General features: G+C 45.8%; 3 protein-coding genes and 1 non-coding gene across 4 annotated transcripts in view; 3 read left to right on the plus strand and 1 right to left on the minus strand.

Annotated features, from left to right (window-relative positions):
• Positions 1-319: 319 nt before the first annotated feature.
• On the plus strand, positions 320-5,348 carry LOC137571071 (uncharacterized). Its single transcript, XM_068279757.1, has 3 exons — positions 320-359; positions 4,426-5,104; positions 5,331-5,348. The coding sequence occupies exons 2-3, from the start codon at positions 4,550-4,552 to the stop codon at positions 5,346-5,348; spliced, it is 573 nt and encodes a 190-aa protein (XP_068135858.1). The 5' UTR covers positions 320-359; positions 4,426-4,549.
• Positions 2,785-6,520, minus strand: LOC137570849 (uncharacterized). Its single transcript, XM_068279555.1, has 3 exons — positions 6,445-6,520; positions 4,217-4,382; positions 2,785-3,980 (listed from the first exon to the last, which is right to left on the minus strand). Exon 3 carries the CDS (start codon positions 3,740-3,742, stop codon positions 2,930-2,932), a length of 813 nt encoding a protein of 270 aa, XP_068135656.1. The 5' UTR covers positions 3,743-3,980; positions 4,217-4,382; positions 6,445-6,520; the 3' UTR covers positions 2,785-2,929.
• Positions 6,521-9,340: 2,820 nt separating this feature from the next.
• Positions 9,341-23,716, plus strand: part of TCP1 (t-complex 1) — a 43,319-nt gene continuing 28,943 nt past the window's right edge. The window contains exons 1-4 of the mRNA XM_068232028.1: positions 9,341-9,626; positions 13,824-13,909; positions 17,119-17,247; positions 21,411-21,508. Coding sequence (XP_068088129.1) covers positions 9,563-9,626; positions 13,824-13,909; positions 17,119-17,247; positions 21,411-21,508 — 377 coding nt within the window. The 5' untranslated portion in view covers positions 9,341-9,562. The remainder of the gene's footprint in view (positions 9,627-13,823; positions 13,910-17,118; positions 17,248-21,410; positions 21,509-23,716) is intronic.
• On the plus strand, positions 15,297-15,430 carry LOC137505480 (small nucleolar RNA SNORA29). Its single transcript, XR_011020091.1, has one exon. It is a non-coding gene; the product is annotated as a small nucleolar RNA SNORA29 (small nucleolar RNA).

Below are 23,716 nucleotides of genomic sequence, written 5' to 3' on the forward strand. Positions count from 1 at the left end.
CAGGTTTGATACCCTTTTGATACCCAAGCAGTTGGCTGATGGTGTAATGGTTAAGGGCTCTGCCTCTGACACAGGAGACCAGGGTTCGAATCTCGGCTCTGCCTGTTCAGTAAGCCAGCACCTATTCAGTAGGAGACCTTTGGCAAGTCTCCCTTACACTGCTACTGCCAATAGAGCGCGCCCTAGTGGCTGCTGCTCTGCTCTGGCGCTTTGAGTCTGCAAGGAGAAAAGCGCAATATAAATGTTATTTGTCTTGTCTTGTCTTGTCTTTTGGAGATGGTGAAGGATGACCTTAGGAAGAAGGATACCAAGTTCAGGAGAGCAGTCACACCACAAGAACAACTACTCATCACACTGAGGTATGTAAAAACAAATTTCTTTATTGCAAAAACAACCACTTTCCAACATGAAAACATTCTTCCAACATGGAAGACAAAAAATAACATATCTATGGTATAGCCCGGTCAGTGTTATTAAGGAACACCAACCACCAACTTTGTGCTGGAAGAGTTGCAGGGCATAGCTGCCCAAGTGTCTTTCGGGGACACCAGTCCCTAATATTAAAGTGCTTCAAAAACCTAACCACTGGCACAGGACCCTCTGAGCCATGGATGAAGGACACAGGTCAGTGAAAAGGCTAGGCCTCTCACCGACCAGTCAAGGTGTCCTTCATCCATGGTTCAAAGGGTCTTGTGCAAGTGGTTAGGAACAAGAACAAAGTGAGGAGCAAGAGGAACCGATGGCAGAGGTGCAGGACTACAGGTGCAGTGCAACAGGCACAAGGTTGTGACCCAGGTAGTGTCTTTCGGGGACACCAGGCCCTAAAATTGAAGTGCTTTCAAAAACCTAACCACTGGCACAGGACCCTCTGAGCCATGGATGAAGGACACAGGTCAGTGAAAAGGCTAGGCCTCTCATCGACCAGTCAAGGTGTCCTTCATCCATGGTTCAAAGGGTCTTGTGCAAGTGGTTAGGAACAAGAACAAAGTGAGGAGCAAGAGGAACCGATGGCAGAGGTGCAGGACTACAGGTGCAGTGCAACAGGCACAAGGTTGTGACCCAGGTAGTGTCTTTCGGGGACACCAGGCCCTAAAATTGAAGTGCTTTCAAAAACCTAACCACTGGCACAGGACCCTCTGAGCCATGGATGAAGGACACAGGTCAGTGAAAAGGCTAGGCCTCTCACCGACCAGCAAAGGTGTCCTTCATCCATGGTTCAAAGGGTCTTGTGCAAGTGGTTAGGAACAAGAACAAAGTGAGGAGCAAGAGGAACCGATGGCAGAGGTGCAGGACTACAGGTAGTGTCTTTCGGGGACACCAGGCCCTAAAATTGAAGTGCTTTCAAAAACCTAACCACTGGCACAGGACCCTCTGAGCCATGGATGAAGGACACAGGTCAGTGAAAAGGCTAGGCTTCTCACCGACCAGTCAAGGTGTCCTTCATCCATGGTTCAAAGGGTCTTGTGCAAGTGGTTAGGAACAAGAACAAAGTGAGGAGCAAGAGGAACCGATGGCAGAGGTGCAGGACTACAGGTAGTGTCTTTAGGGGACACCAGGCCCTAAATTAGTGCTTCTAAAACCTAACCACTGGCACAGGACCCTCTGAGCCATGGATGAAGGACACAGGTCAGTGAAAAGGCTAGGCCTCTCACCGACCAGTCAAGGTGTCCTTCATCCATGGTTCAAAGGGTCTTGTGCAAGTGGTTAGGAACAAGAACAAAGTGAGGAGCAAGAGGAACCGATGGCAGAGGTGCAGGACTACAGGTAGTGTCTTTAGGGGACACCAGGCCCTAAATTAGTGCTTCTAAAACCTAACCACTGGCACAGGACCCTCTGAGCCATGGATGAAGGACACAGGTCAGTGAAAAGGCTAGGCCTCTCACCGACCAGTCAAGGTGTCCTTCATCCATGGTTCAAAGGGTCTTGTGCAAGTGGTTAGGAACAAGAACAAAGTGAGGAGCAAGAGGAACCGATGACAGAGGTGCAGGACTACAGGTAGTGTCTTTAGGGGACACCAGGCCCTAAATTAGTGCTTCTAAAACCTAACCACTGGCACAGGACCCTCTGAGCCATGGATGAAGGACACAGGTCAGTGAAAAGGCTAGGCCTCTCACCGACCAGTCAAGGTGTCCTTCATCCATGGTTCAAAGGGTCTTGTGCAAGTGGTTAGGAACAAGAACAAAGTGAGGAGCAAGAGGAACCGATGGCAGAGGTGCAGGACTACAGGTAGTGTCTTTAGGGGACACCAGGCCCTAAATTAGTGCTTCTAAAACCTAACCACTGGCACAGGACCCTCTGAGCCATGGATGAAGGACACAGGTCAGTGAAAAGGCTAGGCCTCTCACCGACCAGTCAAGGTGTCCTTCATCCATGGTTCAAAGGGTCTTGTGCAAGTGGTTAGGAACAAGAACAAAGTGAGGAGCAAGAGGAACCGATGGCAGAGGTGCAGGACTACAGGTAGTGTCTTTAGGGGACACCAGGCCCTAAATTAGTGCTTCTAAAACCTAACCACTGGCACAGGACCCTCTGAGCCATGGATGAAGGACACAGGTCAGTGAAAAGGCTAGGCCTCTCACCGACCAGTCAAGGTGTCCTTCATCCATGGTTCAAAGGGTCTTGTGCAAGTGGTTAGGAACAAGAACAAAGTAAGGAACAAGAGGAATTAAAGGCACAGGTGCAGGACTACAGGTGCAGTGCAACAGGCACAAGGTTGTGACCCAGGTAGTGTCTTTCGGGGACACCAGGCCCTAAAGTTCAAGTCCAGCAAAAACAAAAGTTCCCTGACATGGTCATCTGAACACCTCTGAACCTTGGTTGAAGGAGATGGGGCAGGGAAAAGGTTGGGCTAAAAAGCCCTGGGATGGTATCCTTCCTCCGAGGATCGGAGGTATTCAGAGGAGCATGTCCAGGAACAATATGACTGTTTTTTTCAAATTTGATCGGCACCACTACTAGAAAAGGTGGGAGTTGCTGCCTGGAAATCTGGACTCTCTTGGGTGCTGGTCGTGGATGAGCTGGACCCTGACAGCGGTGGCCCATATTGACTGCCTCTGTAGCCGGTGTACATCTGTGATGATTGCCAGGGGGGCACCGCTGTAGGTTGTGGGGGTCTAAAAATTGGTGGTTGCAACAATGGCGTGTCCATGTGTTGTTTGATCGTGTCCAGCAAAGTGGAATGGCACGCCATCATGTTTTGGGAAGGCACCTTTTCCAAATATGGTAGTAGAGACATCACAGTGTGAAAACACGGGTGTGCCTGCAATTTCAGCAGTTCCTTGCTTTGTTGATGCATTTGCTGCATCATGTTCTGCAGCTGGCCCACCGACTGATGATGCTGCGCACGTAGTTGGTCGATTTCTCCTCTGTGCATCTCATGCATCATTTTCAGCTCGTCCCTGTAGTGCCCATGTACAGCTTCGAGCTCACATTGCAGTGAAGTGATGTGGGACTTGTACTGCTCCATGATATGGCCCCTGTCCTCATCTTGCAACTGCCGGGTTATGAGAGTTTGGTGGCTCTGCAGAATCCCGAGAAGTCCGGAGACAGCCCCGGACATCTCGGACTCTGTCTCTCTCCTTGTTGGGGGGAGGGTACCTCGACGCCTCACTGGTGGGGTGTTCCTCACTGGTGGTGTGGCAGCATCTTCCCATCCTCTGGCCTGCGTCGGGGTTGCCCTGCGCGCTGGTTGTGCTGCAGTCTCTCTGTGCTCCTCTCTTTGTTCTTGGTCCCCTGGAGCTTCCATACCGGTCGATTGTGGAGGTGCAGCTTCTGCCACACTCGGTCCTGCAACCTCAAAATCCAAGCTCTCTTCTCCCAAGTCATCATCAAAGCCGAGAGCTTGGATAGCGAAGGACTCCCTCCTCCTACTCCTCTCCTCGGGGCAATAGGTGACATCGGCGACCTCATCATCCAACACGCTCTCCTCACTGCTGAAGCGTGCCTCCTGGGTCGGTTCCTCTTGCTCCAAATTGTCTTCAGTCCTGTAGATAAAAAAAAATATTTATTGGTGTGCCAAACAGCATGTGGCGTCAATTCACAGAGCTAGCAAACACTAATCAAACACTTTATCAACCGTTTCTACCAAACGTTTGATAAAGCTTTTGAGAAAAGTTCGCTAAAGCCATGGGAATTGAGGCCAGTTCAATACATGGCCGAAGTCATGGTAGTTGTCTGCTAAAATGAGTTCTCAGTTCCTGCCCACAGTAGTGGTACTTACAGTCTAGGTTCCAAGCTTTCATTGATGAAAGATAATTGCTTGGCAAATTGGTAGTCTTTTGGTCGCTTTCCCCCGCCACTGCCACTTCGTTCGGCAAGTTTTTTCTTCCGTAGCCATTTTACGTATGCATCACGTATATTGCGCCACCTTGTCTTGAACCTTTCTCCTGTAACGACATGAAAAATTGATTTCGATTATTTCTCTTGTAGGTACATCGCAACTGGACAAACATATACATCGCTACATGTGACATTTCGTATTGGGAAGAGCACGGTGGCAGGCATCGTCGTGAGGACTTCGAGGATCATTTGGACGCGACTGAGGGCCAGATACATGCCTGTGCCAGACACCAAGAAATGGGAGGAGATCGCCCAGGGCTTCTGGACCGAGTGCAAGTTTCCTAATTGTGTTGGCGCACTGGATGGGAAACACATCAGGATTCAGAAACCCGTGGGGAGTGGCAGCCATTATTTCAACTATAAAAAGTACTTTAGCATTGTTCTAATGGCAGTGGCAGATGCGGACTACAAGTTTGTGTACGTGGACGTGGGGTCGTACGGTAGTTCCAATGACTCTGGAATTTTCCAGCGTACGACCCTTTGCCGGCTGCTGGAGGAAGGCAGACTGCGTCTCCCCCGTGACAGACCCTGGCCTGGGACAAGGGCACCGGCCTACCCCTATGTGTTTGTGGGGGACGAGGCCTTCGCCCTGTCCGACCATGTAATGCGTCCGTACCCAGACAGGGGACTTGATGCCAGCCAGCTACACTTCAATGCTCGGTTGAGCCGTGCAAGGAGAATGGTGGAGTGCACATTTGGGATCCTGGTGTCAAAGTGGAGGGTGTTCCACACGCCCATGCTGCTGAAACCGGCCAACGCAGTTGTCGTGGTGAAGGCAGCATGCATCCTCCACAACTTTGTGCGGCAGGAGGAAAGAGACACTCCGGAACCCCCGAATGTGCTTCCACTAATGCCCCTGCGGAGGTATGCAAGCAGGCCAAGGGTAGTGTCACTGCGGAACAGGGACCAACTGAGACTTTATTTTAATACACCACCAGGACGAGGGTGAATGTTTGGTTTTTAATATGTTTTGTTGAAATGTGTTTATTTTGTAGTTTCAAGTTTTTAAGTGATTTTAAATGTGTTAATTTTTTACAAGAAATAGATGTTTAATAATTGGTCATTGTGTATGTTTTATGTGCATAGGTGGGGTACATCGCAGGTGGGTGGGATACATCACAGGTGGGGTACAGGTGGGTGGGATACATCACAGGTGGGTGGGATACATCACAGGTGGGGTACATCACAGGTGGGTGGGATACATCACAGGTGGGGTACAGGTGGGTGGGATACATCACAGGTGGGGTACAGGTGGGTGGGATACATCACAGGTGGGTGGGATACATCACAGGTGGGTGGGATACATCACAGGTGGGTGGGATACATCACAGGTGGGTGGGATACATCACAGGTGGGGTACAGGTGGGTGGGATACATCACAGGTGGGTGGGATACATCACAGGTGGGGTACATCACAGGTGGGTGGGATACATCACAGGTGGGGTACATCACAGGTGGGTGGGATACATCACAGGTGGGTGGGATACATCACAGGTGGGTGGGATACATCACAGGTGGGTGGGATACATCACATGTGGGTGGGATACATCACAGGTGGGTGGGATACATCACAGGTGGGGTACAGGTGGGTGGGATACATCACAGGTGGGTGGGATACATCACAGGTGGGTGGGATACATCACAGGTGGGGTACAGGTGGGTGGGATACATCACAGGTGGGTGGGATACATCACAGGTGGGGTACAGGTGGGTGGGATACATCACAGGTGGGTGGGATACATCACAGGTGGGTGGGATACATCACAGGTGGGGTACAGGTGGGTGGGATACATCACAGGTGGGTGGGATACATCACAGGTGGGGTACAGGTGGGTGGGATACATCACAGGTGGGTGGGATACATCACAGGTGGGGTACAGGTGGGTGGGATACATCACAGGTGGGTGGGATACATCACAGGTGGGTGGGATACATCACAGGTGGGGTACAGGTTGGTTGGATACATCACAGGTGGGGTACAGGTGGGTGGGGAACAGGTGGGTGGGCCACGGGTGGATGGGCAACACGTGGGTGACACAAATCCATAGCAAAAGTGGAATACATCACAAGCTAACCACAAGCCCCCCCAAAAACTTCTAGTCAACATACCCTCTGTGCCTTGCTGTTTCTTGCTCAAGTGCTCAAAGTCCTCCACATACAGCTTGGCAATTTTTTTCCACAGGCCTCTGCATTTTTTGATGTTGCTGTGGTCCGCATCCCCCTTGTCCCACAGGGCTGGTACCTGCTGCACCTGTAGGATGAGGTCTTCTGCTGTGTAGGGCCTCACCCCCTCGTTATCAGACATATTGTCAGACATGTTGCTGCCAAAGAGCTCCAGCTTGAAGTCACTGCTGCTCCACTCTGTGAACGCTGGGCCCATGTGGTCCCCATCCAAAATGGCCACCATACCATAGAGAAAGCATAGGAAGTGGGGTAGAACGTCCGGTTTTTATAGCCAGTGTGTTGTGCGCTCTCCGGTCCTCATTGGTTTCCATTGGCCGGATGCAACAGTCCGGCTCCGGTCCGGATACGTCAGCCGGAGGAGCCGGACCAAAAAATAGCGCATGTTGGAACGGACGCCGGAGTCCGGATCCGGTCCGGCTCCGGTCCGGACGAAACGGACGCATGTGAACGGTCGCATAGACTTTCATTGCTATGCCGTGCGTCCGTTTCGTCCGGTCCGCATGCGGTCCGGCTCCGGCACGGCGATTCCGGATAGCAACCGCTAATGTGAACCGGGCCTAAGGAATAACATGGAAAATTAGACAATGAAAAACGAGCATGAAGAAAGAAAAAAAAAATGCACAAATGTTCAAGTAGACTAATTTCTCCCACCAGTAATCACTAGCAGAACCACAACTAACCAACACACAAGCATGCGTCCCCATTGTGAAAGTGAGAGAACTGCTCCCAAATCAAATCAAAGATAGCTTTATTGACATGACCAAGATTCATACAGGTATTGCCAAAGCAAGGGGAAAAGGTGGACATGAAAGGGGGTGGGGGAACAATGGATAAGCAGTCTATGGACGTTTACAGTTACATTACATTCTGACAGAGCTAGTCACGTGAGCACGCTATTCTAGAAGACGTAGGTGGACTAGTGTTGTCCGGATCATGAACGATTCGGATCTTTGATCCGAATCTCTTTTGTGAGTCAAATCATCCGGATCATCAAAATGAATGATTCGGATCAAATAGGGGGTGGAGCCAGGAGCGGCACAACCCCCTCTCAGTGGGCAGCAGGTCCTGGAAGCAGAGCAGAGATGGATCGCTCTGTTGGAAGGGAGCCAGCCTTGCAGGGACAGGTAGACAGTGTTGCCAACCTCGAAAATACATTTTTACTGACAAAGCATAAAAAATTTACTGACAGAACACTATTTTTACTGACATCTAATATTACTGAAATTAAATGAAGGAATAAGAGTGCAGTGGTGGACACCGGACAGATAAAGTATTAATGCACTGAATTTAAGGGGGGGGGGGGGCGCTTTGATACATTTACATTTCAGGGATGCAGCCAGGGGTTTCCATCATGTTTGTTCTCCATTATCGCAGCCCTTGCCGCTGCATGCACCCGATCGAGCATGCTAACCTGAGATTTTCCAGCATGTCCGAGTGATACATGCGATCGATACATGCAACCAATTTTGGGCCGAAATTGGTTTAATTGTATAGGCATGCTCTTGGTGGCACCAATTTTTATAATATCAATAATAATTGTCTTATCTGATGGTTGATTGGCCACCAAATCTACAGATGTATGGCCACCTTTAGCTAGAGCAGTGTACATTCCAGAGTGATACGTGAACTGATAAGCTGTGAACATTTGGGAGAGAGAGGTTTTTTTTACTGACACCACAAAGTTTTTCATGGACTTTACTGACAGCCCAGATTTGTTTACTTTTTTACTGACTGTCAGTAAATTTACTGACGGTTGGAAACACTGCAGGTAGATGAGAGAGAGGGGACATCGGTGCCACTGCCAGATATGTGTAGAGCACACATACTGGCTATAATGTGCTGCTGATTTTAGGCTGTCTGTTCCGTAGTGCTGCATAGTGAACAAAGGGGAAACTTTTGGCTCAGAAGCACAGCTCAGTAACTTTGCAGACAGCGTGCTGGGCTAGGACAGGGCAGGCACTGTGATTGCAGTGCAATATGATCCTCTTGCACTCGCTCTAAACAGCTGCACTGAACTTCTCAATAAATTTATGATGCGTGTTGGAGGTGGGGAATAGAGTTGGGCGAACAGTTCGGCTGTGTTAGCCGAACTGTTCGGCTGCCCAAGCTGTCATTTATCTGTGGCTCTTACTACTTCCGGGTCGCAATGACCCGGAGTAGTACGTCTGCGCTGGCCCGGCGGAGCGCGTCCTAGATCGCGCTCCCGTTGCCGGGCACTCTCTGCGCATGTGAGGACGCGCTCCGCCGGGCCAGCGCAGACGTACTACTCCGGGTCATTGCGACCCGGAAGTAGTAAGAGCCACAGATAAATGACAGCTTGGGCAGCCGAACAGTTCGGCTAACACAGCCGAACTGTTCGCCCAACTCTAGTGGGGAATGCTTTCTTTCACTGAGACGTTTGCATTCAAAGTAAACAGATGAACATATAGGCGAAATTGTTTTAAAGAATATGATTGCAACATGTGGGTAATGTGTGCAAAAAACATTTCTGCTCTCTGCTCACCCCTCTTCGTCCACCTCCCCCCTTTTCTGTTCACTCCCTGCCCCTCTCTGTCCACTATCCCCCTTCTCTGTCCGTCCACCCCCTCCCCTTCTCTGCCCACTGCAGGGAAAGTCCTGTCCTGCTAGTCATTGCACCCCCGAATGCTTTCCTAGTAAAAATGATTCGAGATTCGGATCAAAGATCCGGATATTTTCAATGATCCGATTCGATTCATCCGAATCATTGAAAAGATCCGAACTTCCCATCTCTACCAAGTCCCAGATACGCGAGCATGCGCAACCCATTTCACCAGCACTAGAACATTCTCTTCTTCAGTACTTCCTTTACGGCCGTGACGTATACACGTCTGTAACCCATTCGCTCTTGACGGGAGCCTGCCTGATAGGGCTTTTCTTAGCTCTCCTTTCTTGGGCTGGAGGATTAGGGCGGAGAGAAGTGACTGTGCATCGGAAAAGGGGAGGAATTTACCCAACGTGCAGCGCGGCCAGCCGGCGGGTGGAGAGCACGTTGTAGCGGGGAAGTGTGGAAGAATAACCAGACATGGAGGGCCCGTTAGCCGTGTTCGGGGAGCGAAGCTCAGGAGACGCTGTCCGGAGTCAGAATGGTGAATATGCGTTACTGTCTTACAGGCGTGGGGTAAAGAGAGTGTGAGCCGTGCAGCCTCGTATGGGGCCTGGTGAATCCTTTATCTGCAGTGCATGGCCGCTTGTCCTGCACACAGCTATATCCACCTTAGGCTTCATATAAATAATACAATATTGAATATGCACTTACTGTAACTGCGTTACAGCAGTCTTAGTAGAGGTTAAGCTTGGTACATACCATACAATTTTCAAGTCAGATAGATGGTGCATTTCCTGTAAATTTATGGCATGTGTGTTCTGCTTCCAATAGAGAAAGGGATTGATTTTGAGATCAGTACTGAACAAAGTGCGAGGCTTTAAAGGGGTTCTGTGGGTGTTTGCTAAGGCTAAAAGACGGAGCAGTGCTTTTCAGCGCTGCTAGATTTGGGTGCAGCTCCATAGACTACAATAGGAATCACTCCTATTGAAGCGCTCAGTGAGTAATGTCGGCTCCGTCAGAAGACAGAGCCGAGATTGCTTAAAAACACAATAATTCGGCCTCCAGCAATCGCTGGAAGCCGAATTATTTCATTCCCCCACTATCCATGGCGGCCTGGAGGGGGAATAGTAATTAAAACGGGCCGGACTTGTGCAGAAGCAGGATCAGCCTTATAACAGCTGTATCCTGCGCCCAAGTCTACCGGCGCCAATTTCAAATGTACTCCTAAAAACCGCCACTTACCTGGGGCTTTTATCAGCCCCCTGTAGCAGGAATGTCCCACGCCGTCCTCCTCCGATCTGCCGGTCTAGCGCGGCACGCCGTCCAACTCTGGCTGCGCGTCCATGCTCGCACCCGCGTCATCAGAAGCTTACTGCGCAGGCGCAGTACAAGAAAACTTCGTACTGCGCCTGTGCAGTATGCTTCCGATGACACGAACGGCAGCGCACGTTATTCGGCTATGACAGATGAATAATGCCCGGTGTCAGCGGTGGGGAATGGCAGATCGGAGTGGGACATTACTGCTACAGGGGGCTGATAGAAGCCCCAGGTAAGTGGCAGTTTTTATCCTCAGCAAACCTCCACAGAACCCCTTTAACATGTGGTTCTTTGTGGCCTTAAAGGTAATATCCAGGCAATTTAAAAAAAAAAAAATCTACTTACCCAGGGCTTCCTCCAGTCCCTGGCAGCCGCTATGTCCCACGCCGCAGCTCTGATCTCAGCTGCTGACTCCTGGAGCTGCGGTGTAGGACATAGTGGCTGCCAGGGGCTGGAGGAAGCCCCGGGTAAGTAGATTTTTTTTTTTTGCCTGGATATTCTTTTTAAGCAAGTCTGAAGTTAAGATAAACTTACAAGTCGTTCAAGCTCTTACATGGTTACAGGTTTTGAGTGCAAACTTTATACATCTTGAAAATGGACTGATCATTTTCCACCTTGGTAGAATGTGAATGGTGCAATTTTTAAGCCACATAAATTTGCTTGTAAGATCTGCATAATCCTGTATTAACTTGGATCAATTTGCATCTTAAGGTGCCCATACATTAGAAGATTATGGGCAGATTCGACCAAGAGACAAATTTATCTCTAATCGAAACTGGTTAGAGATAAGCGTGTCTCTAATCGAATCTGCCCATACAATACAGTCCGATTCCCGTCCGTTTTCAGCATGAAATCATTAGGGAATTGGCTGGGCCGCCGCAATGTATAAATGTATGCAGTGTGTATGCATTTATACGTTACCTGTGCAGGGTTGACCTCCCACGGTGATGGTCCACCTCGCCAGGTAAGCTGCATACACACTAGCGCCGCATAGCGTCTGACGTCAGACGCTATGCGCAGCTGGCGTGTATGCGGAACCCGGCGAGATGGGCGGAAACCACGTAGAGGCCGACACCAGACAGGTAATATATAAATGCATAAATTTATACATTGCGGCGGGGGTTTTGTCGTCTCGTCGCCCTACCGCCGCTCGCCCGACCAACCAACTTCGGCCTGAAATTTTCCAGCATGTGCGATCGGCCGTGCGGTCAATTTCTGTCCCGATATTGGTCGCTTTGTCGGTTGGGCTTGCACTTTTGCAGCACCAATTTCCATCCAATTAAAGAATAATAAACAAATTGGATGGTCGATTGGTTGGTTGGTCGGCAAATGTATGGGCCTCTTTAGTGACCATCCTTACTTGTAAGATATAGATGTTTATCTGTGTAACGTTCCTGTGGTCCAATAATTTTTTTTAAAGGTTTAAAAAGCTATGTTTAAAGTTTAACCACTTTACCCCCACCCGTACGAATTTCTCCGTCCCTTTTTCCATCCTTTAACCCCCAGGGACGGAGAAATCCGTACTTTCCGCGCTCCCGCTCGTAAACACGCCGCCGGCCGCTCGTAAACACGCCGCTCGCCCAGAGATCAATGAACGGGAAAATCCATTCCCGTTTGTTGATTTAAGCCCCGCAATGATCCGCTGCTCTCCGATGAGCAGCGCGATCATTGTGAAAAAAAAACACTTACCCAGCCTCCAAGTACTTCCTCCAAGCGGACGGAAGGACGCTTGGAGGTCGCATTAAAACAAAAAGTTACTGTGGCCATTTTGTGGCCAAATAGTAAAACTACACCCTAAACATTTTTCACATACAAATAAATTACTTTTACACAAAAAATTAACTCATTACCTCCCACACTCCCAATTTTTTTTTTTTTTTTGTAATTAAAAAAAAATGTACAATAAAAAAAATACATAGTTACCTTAGGGACTGAACTTCTTAAATATTTGTCAGGAGGGTACAACACTGTTGCTTTATAAACTATGGGCTTGTAATTAGGGATGGACGCAAAACTGAAAAAAATGCACCTTTATTTCCAAATAAAATATTGGCGCCAAACATTGTGATAGGGACATAATTTAAACGGTTTTATAACCGGGACAAAAGGGCAAATACATTTCATGGGTTTTAATTACAGTAGCATGCATTATTTAAAAACTATAATGGCCGAAAACTGAAAAATAATGAATTTTTTCCCACATTTTTCCTATTTTCCCATTAAAACACATTTAGAATAAAATAATTCTTGGCATAATGTCCCACCTAAAGAAAGCCTAATTGGTGGTGGAAAAAGCAAGATATAGTTCGTTTAATTGTGATAAGTAATAATAAAGTTATAGACTAATGAATGGAAGGAGCGCTGAAAGGTGAAAATTGCTTTGGTGGTCAGGAGGTAAAACCCCTCAGTGGTGAAGTGGTTAAACTACACACTGACCTGGCCACTGTTAATTCAGCTCCCATACAGAGAAATAATGACCGCTATTGTGTTTACACAGCCACACAAAAGTTAAATAGCAGTGCCAATGACTTGTGTGTTGCTACAACAATTCCTTATATGGGAACTGGTGTCCCCTCCTGTGAGAAGGAAGTGTATAGTGTAAGGCTCACTGCACACTGCAAATAAGGTTTGTGATTCCGATTTTCCCTGGATGGTATCAAAAGAAAACCGCAGCATGCAGTACCGATTAAAAATTGGAAATCGGAATCGCATGTGAGAATCAATTAAAAATTGCAATCGGAATGGCATGTAGGGCTCTATCCACAAAAGCGTGATAACTGCTGTCACAGCAATTATCACGTGATCTGCTGCGCGTGGCGCTTTGCGCGCATAAAGGATTACTCCAAGTGATAAAAGAGCGTTTGTGCGTGATCACGCATGTGAAACTCATGTGATCGCGTGCAAACCGCTGTGCACGGCAGATCGCGTGATAACTGCTGTGATAGTAGTTATCACGCTTTTGTGAATCGAGCCCATAGTGTGCAAGAGGCCTCAGCGATTTTAGCAATGCAACGCTAGTGCTTGACACAGGTTTATTTAAAAAGAAAATTACTAAATAGTTCTTCCCACCTCTACTTTGAATATCTGTATACTGAGATCTGGCCACTGTGGCCTAGTACTCAACACATCCAATCACTAAACAACTGATTTGAACTCCCATTGATTGTCTCCAATGATTGGCTTGTTGTCGGCTACACAGGTAACTAACGTCTGTGCAGCCTGGCCTGGCGATGTCGCCCAAAGGCAGAAGGTCCTGATCTCCAACAGGCGACTTTAATAACAGGCGTGTACACACCTTAAAAAGGTCAATCTGAATAGGTTTATTATTTTTTTTTTATTATTTGACATGTAATGAGCCATTTTCTTAATTTAACCAGTCACATTTTGGAAGTTTAACTTTCGTCTTGTATTTTATTTTCAGTTATGGCAGCAGCATCCATTGCTAATATCGTGAAAAGCTCTCTTGGTCCTGTTGGCCTGGATAAAATGTTGGTGGATGACATTGGGGTAAGCATTGAATGTATTTGTTTATTCGGTTAATGGTCACTTTTTTATCTGGTGCTAACAATGTGCAGATGTCATTTGGCAGTCTGCTGTGGGTAATTTTTTAGATCGCGCTCACGTGGCACAGAATACATCAGCAACAAAGGGTACACCAGCTGGGAGTGAAGCTGCAGCGAGGGGCAGATAGGCTGGCAGGGGCTGGAGGAAGCCCCAGGTAAATGGGTCTTGTGGCAATTTTTTTTTTTTTTCTAACTCGGATGTGTCCTATAAAGTAAACCTGAAAAAAGGCAGATACTTATCACTGTAGAAGGAAGCCTCTGGCTGCGCTCCCCTCCATGAACAATCGCGGTGAAACTGTGCAGGCACCAGTAGCGTTTGGGCCTGTGCAGTAGCACAAAGCCACTCATGCGTGGATGAAAAAGCCATGCATCAGCAGCTCTGTGTTACTGCACAGGCGGAAGCCATACTTTGTGCCTGCGCACTCACTGCACTTTTTTTTTTTTTTTTTTTGTGGAGGCGGATGCAAGCAATATTTGACAATGTTCAATATCCTAAACAGTGTAGGAAGAAAGGGTTGAAGGAAGACCAGGGAAGCCTCAAGACCATCCAGAGGCCTCCCTCCTACTGAGATAAATATCAGATTTTATTTTTTTTTCCTTAAGTGAAAGGGATGTGGAAGCTGACATGTTTATTTCCATTTCAACAATGCAAATTGCCTGACTATCCTGCTGATCTTCTGCCTCTAATAAATTTAGCCATAGACCCTAAACCAACGTGCAGATCAGGTGCTCTGACTGAAGTCAAATTGGACATTTAATTGGGCCAAAAAATGGTACAGTTTATGGCTACCTTTAGAACTAGCATTTTGGTTTGCTATGAAATTCTTAACAATCAAATACATGTCCTGAAAACCAAACCTGTTTCTCCATATGATATGGTGGCGTCATAGATCACTGCTTTAAGGGCTTGTTCACATTATAAATTGCCAGCACAATCGCTAAGCGCTTTTCTCTGCATTTTTGGAAGCGCTTTTTTTAAGGTGCTTTTTTCTCACACAATTTGAGTTTTCTTCCTGAAGACCATCAGGAAGTGAACTCTTTGACCTGGAACTGAATGTAATATACATTGTGAGCAAAAGCACTCAAAATTGCTTTTAGAGTGCTTGGCAATTTTCCTATACCTTACATTGAAGCACAAACGCTCAGGAAATGGTGCAGGGCCCACGTTTGTGCTCAGAAAGAAAGCTCATTGGTCATGTGAGAACACTTACATGACCGATGAGTGCTTACACAAGCGCTTTTTAAAAATTACCAGCGCTTTAAAAAAATGAAAGTGCCCATAGTGTGGACAAGATCTTACAGGCTAATGTTGCAATTAAACCGTGTTTTGACTTCCCATTTTAGTACCACTCTTCATTCTGTTGAATTAGTGGCTATGCTAATGGGATACACTAACATCTGGTATTGTCTGAAGGGGGAGATGTAATCTAATCTTCCCCTATATGAAATAACAGAACACTTACCATAGGAAAATGTTTTTTGTTTGTTTTTTTTGTTTTTGTTATCCCATAGGTTGCTAGTATAAACAGTTTTTTTATGAGAATAAAGTTTATTTGAATACTCAATAGGGCAGTGCAGGGTAATGCAGATAAGTAATATAATGGTAACAGCAGAATGATGCAGACAATCTTAAAAAAATACTAAATAAATAAAAGATGCACTTACAAGAGATACTTACCTCAGGAGGGGAAAGCCTCAGGGTCCCGATGAGGCTTCCCTGTCCTCTGTAGCCTGAGAGATATCCAGCGCTGGCTCCCCCAAAACTTCCTCCACAAAGCCTGACAAACACTGCGCAGGCAGGGCAATAATTATCTACTGCGATCCTATGCAGGCACAGTAGCGGCTCGTCGTTCGGGCTAAGGCGGAAATAGCCGACCCTGATCGATTCACTCTACTGCGCAGGCGCAAAGGACTTGAGACCGCACAATAGAGCAGATGCGATCGGGCTCGGCTAATTCCGCCTTAGCCCGAATGAAGAGCCGCTACTGTGCATGATCATGGTAGATATTTCTTTGCGCTGTTTGGATTTCCAGGATGGGGGAAACGTCGTCGGGATCCAGAGGCTTCCCCCTCCTGAGGTAAGTATCCCCCAAAGGGTTGTTTTTTTTTTTTTGTTTTTTTTTTGTAAAAATTTTTTATTACAAGCTTTTGTCAACTTCCATTATTTTTAAATATTCTTCCTCCCTTTATCCTTAAAAAGACAAACACTTATATAGCGCTTTTCTCCTGGCTGACTCGAAGCGCCAGAGCTGCAGCCACTAGGACGCGCTCTATAGGCAGTAGCAGTGTTAGGGAGACTTGCCTAAGGTCTCCTACTGAATAGGTGCTGGCTTACTGAACAGGTAGAACCGAGATTTGAACCCAGGTCTCCCGTGTCAGAGGCAGAGCCCTTAACCATTCACTATCCAGCTACTTAAAGAGTAACTGTCAGGCTGCAGAAGCTAATTTAAACCTCTATTCTCCTGTGTTAAACAGTTTAGACAGAAGCCAAAAGACATTACTAAAGATAAAAATCTCTCTTACATTTAATGTGTGCTTATCACCAAAGCTAAGCTCCTAAGGAGGACGCAAGCCGCATTCCATACTGCAAAGCATTCTGGGGCCCTCCCCTCGGCTGCTAAGGAGAAGACGGGATCAAGTTTCAGCAGCTTCTAAACTCACAGCACAGATAAATCTCGGGGAAGATTACTCTGCAGGAGTCCGCTATTGTTCCTAGCCACATGGCTCATTAATATTCACTGCACACTGTGTTATTCTGTACAAGCTGTTCTGTGATCAGAAGCAGGCAGGACATGACGACACATTTGGCTTCACAAACATGGAACCTGCCATGGGCTGTCAGGAGCATCATTCTCTGCATATACTATATACAAATTCTGTGAAATCCAAACGTGGACAGTGAAATGCATATGTAATGTAAGTACAGCCAATCTTTAGCTACTGATATATGTGTTTATTTTCTCTGAGACCTTATACCTAACAGCTCCTCTTTAAATAATGAGAAACGGAAAAAAGGTCTTCCAATGAAGTTTTTGGTGATGCTGCAATATCTTGGACTAATGTATGCATATGTTATAATTTCCACATACTTTGAGGATACTGTACTTGTTTTCAAATGATATTTCATGTTTTTTTATTTATATTTTTTAATAGGATGTAACTATTACCAATGATGGGGCAACCATTCTGAAGTTGCTGGAAGTAGAACACCCAGCTGCCAAAGTGCTTTGTGAACTGGCTGAACTTCAAGACAATGAAGTAGGAGATGGGACAACATCAGTCGTGAGTATACTTCATCAACTGGCCAAAAAACATGAGTCTAGGAAAATTGTTTTGGTTAGCTTTAGGTAGATTGGTGAAGGATTGAAAGCTTGGTCAGCTGTCTACATGGTCAAGGGGTCTCTCCTTGACTCCCCGTGGTAGAACCAGGTTAGAGACTGAAAGGAAAGTCTTTCCCAATAAATCAGAGAAAGGAAAAAAAGGTTTGTCTCGTCTCCTCTCTACAGGTGTTTCCCCCATGTCCTGCTATTCATGAGTTTGACCAGGACAGGATGTGAGAAATATGCTGCTCACAACAGGGACATTGACAGCAATAGGAGAAATAACTAGAGAATTGGCAAAATTAAAAGCTTTTGAAATGGATTAACTGATTTCTAAAGGGTTTAAATTCCTTATGTTTTTATTCATTGCACAATCCAGTGTAACCCAATTGGCCTTTAGCCACTTCGTCCAAAATAATGTGTTGGCTTAAATTTACTTAGTTGAGGTCCCTTTTTAAAATGAGTAATGTAACTGTCCGAAAGTAGATTTAAATGAGAATTATATGTACAGTGATGTGAAAAACTATTTGCCCCCTTCCTGATTTCTTATTCTTTTGCATGTTTGTCACACTTAAAGGGAATCAGAGATGAACGATTCACACAAAATAAACATATCAGTTGATGGCTTGTAAAGAATAAATGTTCTACCCGATAATTTCGCCACTCTGGTGTGCCTTTTTGAGTGCTTTTTATCCATTATTGCTCCAGGAAATATCCAATATGGCCGCCGGCTCATATTCCTTCTGTTTCCAGGTTATGAGGTGTTCTGGATGTGCTGTCTAGGCTATATGAGACTATAGACAACAGGGGCTGCTGTAGGCTTTCATCTGTGTGCTTTCAACTTCATATTCTGGTATGCTTTGTGGCTGCCTGTAGGAAGTGTCTCTCATAGTAATGAAACTGCATACAGTAGATAATAACGATGACTGGCTGCACAGACAGAGCACACAGATCACACAGCCACACTTGTCTGTTAGAAAGAGATTTTTCCTGCAGTAGCAGCCCCTCCCATCTCATCACAGCTCTCAGTATGTAAAGCATGAAATTTGAGCCAGGAGGGGGAAGGCTTTAGCTTGAAAAGACTCCACAGAAGAGTGACTCAGCTATAATGATTCCAGGTCAAACCTCTACTGAATAGTTGGTGGATTCTTATCACAGTTGATAACCGATAGATTAGACTGAGAAGAATAAAACTAAAAGCAGGGTAGGTGTTTACTGTCATGTTCCCACTGATAAATGTAATAAAATACATGAGGGTGCTTCATCTCTGGTTCTCTTTAAATGTTTCTGCTCATCAAAAACCGTTAACTATTAGTCAAAGATAACATAATTGAACACACAATGCAGTTTTAAATGATGGTTTTTATTTAGTGAGAAAAAAACCTCCAAATCTACATGGTCCTGTGTGAAAAAGTGATTGCCCCCCTTGTTAAAAAAATATCACACCTGAGTTCAATTTATCACACCCGAGTTCAATTTCTGTAGTCACCCCCAGGCCTGATTACTGCCACACCTGTTTCAATCAAGAAATCACTTAAATAGGAGCTATCTGACACAGAGAAGAAGACCAAAAGCGCCTCAAAAGCTAGACATCATGCCAAGATCCAAAGAAATTCAGGAACAAATGAGAACAAAAGTAATTGAGATCTATCAGTCTGGTGAAGGTTATAAAGCAATTTCCAAAGCTTTTGGACTCCCGCGAACCACAGTGAGAGCCATTATCCACAAATGGCAAAAACATGGAACTGTGATGAACCTCCCCAGGAGTGGCCAGCTGCCCAAAATTACCCCAAGACTGCAGAGAAAACTCCAAGAGGCCACAAAAGACCCCAGGACAACATCTAAAGAACTGCAGGCCTCACTTGCCTCAATTAAGGTCAGTGTTCACGACTCCACCATAAGAAAGAGACTGGGCAAAACCGGCATGCATGGCAGATATCCAAGGCGCAAACCACTTTTAAGCAAAATGAACATTAAGGCTCGTCTCAATTTTGCTAAAAAACATCTCAATGATTGCCAAGACTTTTGGGAAAATACCTTGTGGACCGACGAGACAAACAAACTTTTTGGAAGGTGCTTGTCCCGTTACATCTGGCGTAAAAGTAACACAGCATTTCAGCAAAAGAACATCATACCGATAGTAAAATATGGTGGTGGTATTGTGATGGTCTGGGGTTGTTTTGCTGCTTCAGGACCTGGAAGGCTTGCTGTCAGGCCTGGAACCCACTGAAAAGCGCAAACGCAACCGCTAGCGTTTTGTCTGAGCGGTTTGCAAGCGGATTCATGTGCGTTTTTGGTCGTGTTTTGCAACATTGTATTTTTTTCCACAGCGGGTGCCTAGCGTTTTGCGTTTTTATCCTGATTGGTCCTGTGAATTATTTTTCATTTTGTTAGTGTGCTGAACCGCAAAACGCTAGCAAAACCGCTCAGTTTAGGTTTTGCTGAGCGTTTCCGCTAGCGGTTCAATACTTTACATTGAAGCGCTAACGCTCCCAAAATGCTGCACGTCCTGCGTTTGCGTTTCTGAGAAACGCAAACCCTCCTGTGGAAGTTGCCCCATCCATTAACATTAGCCCAGCGTTTTGGCAAACTGCTAGCGTATCGCAGTGCTGCCAAAAGCGCTCCTGTGGGTTCCAGCCCTCATAGATGGAACCATGAATTCTACTGTCTACCAAAAAATCCTGAAGGAGAATGTCCGGCTATCTGTTTCGTCAACTCAAGCTGAAGCGATTTTGGGTGCTGCAGCAGGACAATGACCCAAAACACACCAGCAAATCCACCTCTGTATGGCTGAAGAAAAACAAAATGAAGACTTTGGAGTGGCCTAGTCAAAATCCTGACCTGAATCCTGTTGAGATGTTGTGGCATGACCCTAAAAAAGCGGTTCATGCTAGAAAACTCTCAAATAAAGCTCAATTACAACAATTCTGCAAAGATGAGTGGGCCAAAATTCCTCCAGAGAGCTGTAAAAGACTGGTTGCAAGTTATCGCAAACGCTTGATTGCAGTTATTGCTGCTAAGGGTGGCCCAACCAGTTATTAGGTTCAGGGGGCAATTTCTTTTTCACACAGGGCCATGTAGGTTTTGAGGTTTTTTTTCTCACTAAATAATAAAAACCATCATTTAAAACTGCATTTTGTGTTCAATTATGTTATCTTTGACTAATAGTTAACGGTTTTTGATGAGCAGAAACATTTAAGTGTGACAAACATGCAAAAGAATAAGAAATTAGGAAGTTGCATACAATTTGCATTAAATTTGCATTCAAGCCAGAGCCATTGGTATTTACCATCTTGTCAGAAGGAACGAACTTCTGTATAGCGCTTTTCTCCTGTCAGACTCTAATGCTACGTACACACATGCGACAACGATCGTTCGTTAAGAACGACGAACGAACTTTTAATTGATGAAAGAACGACCTAAGTAAAGGTAGTTTTAAAAGGTGTGTAACGATCTGATCGTTAGAACGAACGTTACATCACAGAAAGCAACTATTGCGCCTGCGCATAAAAATGAGAAGTTCCATGGAGAAATAGTGAAATGCGCATGTCAAGCCTAGTACGAACGATCGTTTCCAACGATGTACTACTTTTGCAAACGATCGTCGTTGGTTAAAATCCGCCGAGACAGAACTTTCTTTTGTAGCGATTTGGCTCGTTCGTCGTTTGCCTTAATAGTCGGTGGTTCGTTTTTTGTAATGATCGTCGTTGGTAAAGATTGGGGAACGATTGTTACAAACGACTATAGTCGCATGTGTGTACGCACCTTGAGTGCTTGAGAGATGCAGCCCCTAGGATGCACTTAGTAGGCCACCTTACTGAATATAGATGGCTCTGCCCACTTCAACTGGCTGTTGCTACATCAAAGAAGGGTTATGCAGATTAAGTACATTCAAGATTTGTCTTACAGCCTACACTTAAGGCATTATTTAAATGGCTGGTTTCTCCCTGTTTGAGGCATTTCTTGATTTTAACACTGCTAGTGTTCAATTTTAAAAAAAAATTTTTTTTTTTTGTTCTTGAAAGTGCTTTGCTTGTGACATAGGCAGGTAACCCTGAGGTAATGCTGCGTCCCCAGTGAACTCATTATCTGTTTGTTTGTTAAATTTCTATTTTTTTCACACAGGTCATTATTGCAGCGGAGTTGCTGAAAAATGCAGATGAACTGGTGAAACAGAAAATTCACCCCACATCCATCATTGGAGGATATCGTCTTGCTTGCAAGTGCGCAGCCTTGTACTCTATTTTATGCATGTCATGATCTGTTTTGTATTAATACATTTTAATATTTTGGGGCTTCCCTGTGCATGAGCACTGGCATATGCCCTGGTGGAGCTAGCTGAGCCTGATCGGGTCTGTGCTACTGTGCAGTAGCGAGGGCCCAATCATGCCTGGCTTTTCCAGAAGAAAACCAAGCAGTACGGAGGCAGTGCACTGGAACAGGGCTACACAGGAGGGCAAGGGAAGCCTGTTCTGGATCGAGAGGCTCCCCCTCCCAATGTTAATACCCCCTAGGGGCACTTTTTCGCTATAGAACGGTGGCTAGTGTGGAAAGGCTACGAGCCCTTTTTAGGTCTTTTGTTTGCAGTCCATCTGAAGACCTTTCTTAAGAGGGTAAAGCTCTGCAACAGACACAGAGACAGCATGCTTGCCATATTTCCAGAAAAAAAGAATGTAAAGCTTTCAGTGAGGCTGAGCCTAGTAACATTAGATGTACTTTAATTAGGTCATGCAATTGTGTTCTGAAAGTTCTGGTTTCCTGATGCCAAATTACAGCCTCTATAACTAGAGTTTATCTGAAGCTACGCATATCACTAGATGAAAGTCACTTGAAACAATGAATGTCAGGTCACCAATAGAGGGCAGACACTTTCAAGTTATTGATGTTCACAGAGACTGCTACTGACTATTGAAGAAAAGAGTGAAAACGATGGCAAATATGCTATGCTCTTCCTTCTTTCCGTGCAGCTGCACTAAGCAGATATATTTTTGTAAATCTAACAAGCTTTGTACACCCTGTCGGTTAACTATTATCTCCCAAAGTGATCTGCCAGATGGCCCACTTAAAATAACTAAAAAAGGTTAATCAATTAATTTTGACATCAAATTTGAGTGACCCGTTGTTTATATTATCTTTTTGAGCTACTTCAATCTAGTGTGTGCATAAACTAAGATTGCTCTCTCCTTTCTCTAGACTTGAACTTAGGTTTGGCCAAGCTAGCTGTACTTCTATCTCACCATCCCTGGAATGTATACTTATGAACTGGCCACCGAGAGACTTGGGCGCAGGATACAGCTGGTATATGGCTTATCCTTTTGCTGCACAAGTTCCTGGTGGCGTTAAATACTATTCCCCCTCTAGGTCCACGTGGATAGTGGGCAATAATGTAATACGGCTTCCAGCTATGACTGGAAGGCAAACATTGTTTTAAAAGCAGCTGTTGACGGCGCTGAAGTTACTGACTGTGTGCCGCTATAGCCATAATTCCTAAATCATTCCTATTACGGCCTACGGTGGCGCCGCCTGCGCCCAAATCTCCTGCGCTGTTATTACAGCGCTCACCCTGAAATACCCAAATAATCCTTGTAATAGAATAGCCCACAAGGTTTGGGAATATAATCCTCCACTTTCAGGTTGTTGATCTAAACTAAACTTTTAAACAGAAACTTGAGTGGTGGCCAATTTTATGGGTACTGCAGTTTGAATGCACTTTATCCACAGTGATTCAGACAGGTAAACTAATTACTAAACCAGCCTTTCTTAACCTTTTTTTTTTACCATGGAGGAACCCTGCAAATAACTTTTAGATCTTGATGAGTCCCTGCTTTTGTTTTGCTGGAGACATGGTCTTTAAAAGTAGGTGTGGCTGTTTATTTCACTAGCCCTTATTACACTCACTCATTATACTGTCTCCTTATTCTAGTGCTTTTTTAACCACTTCACAACGGAGGGGTTTTACCCCTGAAGCACCAGCGCAATTTGTACATTGCAGCGCTGCTTCCATTCATTTTTTTACTGTGATATGATTGGTTATTGGGGACTGGGGTCCCCATAACCAATCATTGCACTGCAGAGCGGGGGCGGGGGCGCGCGATCGCGCGCTGCACGTTTGTTTACATTTATTTGTTATCAATGGAGACTGCTTCTGTTTGAAGCAGTCTCCATTGTGTCCGCAATCGGCGCGTCTAATTGGATTTAGGAACGCTTGTTCCTAACATCCAATTAGTCACCTGCTGTGCTGGCTGGCTGGAGTGTGCGCGCGAGGTCCCAGCCCACTCCCAGCCAGTAAACAAATAAGTGCGCCTTTCTCCGTCCCTGGGGGTGAAGCAGTGCGCAGAGGGACGGAGAAATTTAGCACTGGGGGGGTAAAGTGGTTAATAATGTTCTCATTATAGAAACAGAAGTTTGCTTTCTTAAAACAGAAAGAATTT

The sequence above is a fragment of the Hyperolius riggenbachi genome, chromosome 4 (assembly GCF_040937935.1).
Source record: "Hyperolius riggenbachi isolate aHypRig1 chromosome 4, aHypRig1.pri, whole genome shotgun sequence".
In the NCBI taxonomy this organism is placed as follows: domain Eukaryota; kingdom Metazoa; phylum Chordata; class Amphibia; order Anura; family Hyperoliidae; genus Hyperolius; species Hyperolius riggenbachi.

Bases quoted from the DNA above. Each gene is read 5' to 3' on its own strand.
- LOC137570849 (XM_068279555.1), bottom strand. From the start codon at position 3,742: ATGGAAGCTCCAGGGGACCAAGAACAAAGAGAGGAGCACAGAGAGACT.
- LOC137571071 (XM_068279757.1), top strand. From the start codon at position 4,550: ATGCCTGTGCCAGACACCAAGAAATGGGAGGAGATCGCCCAGGGCTTC.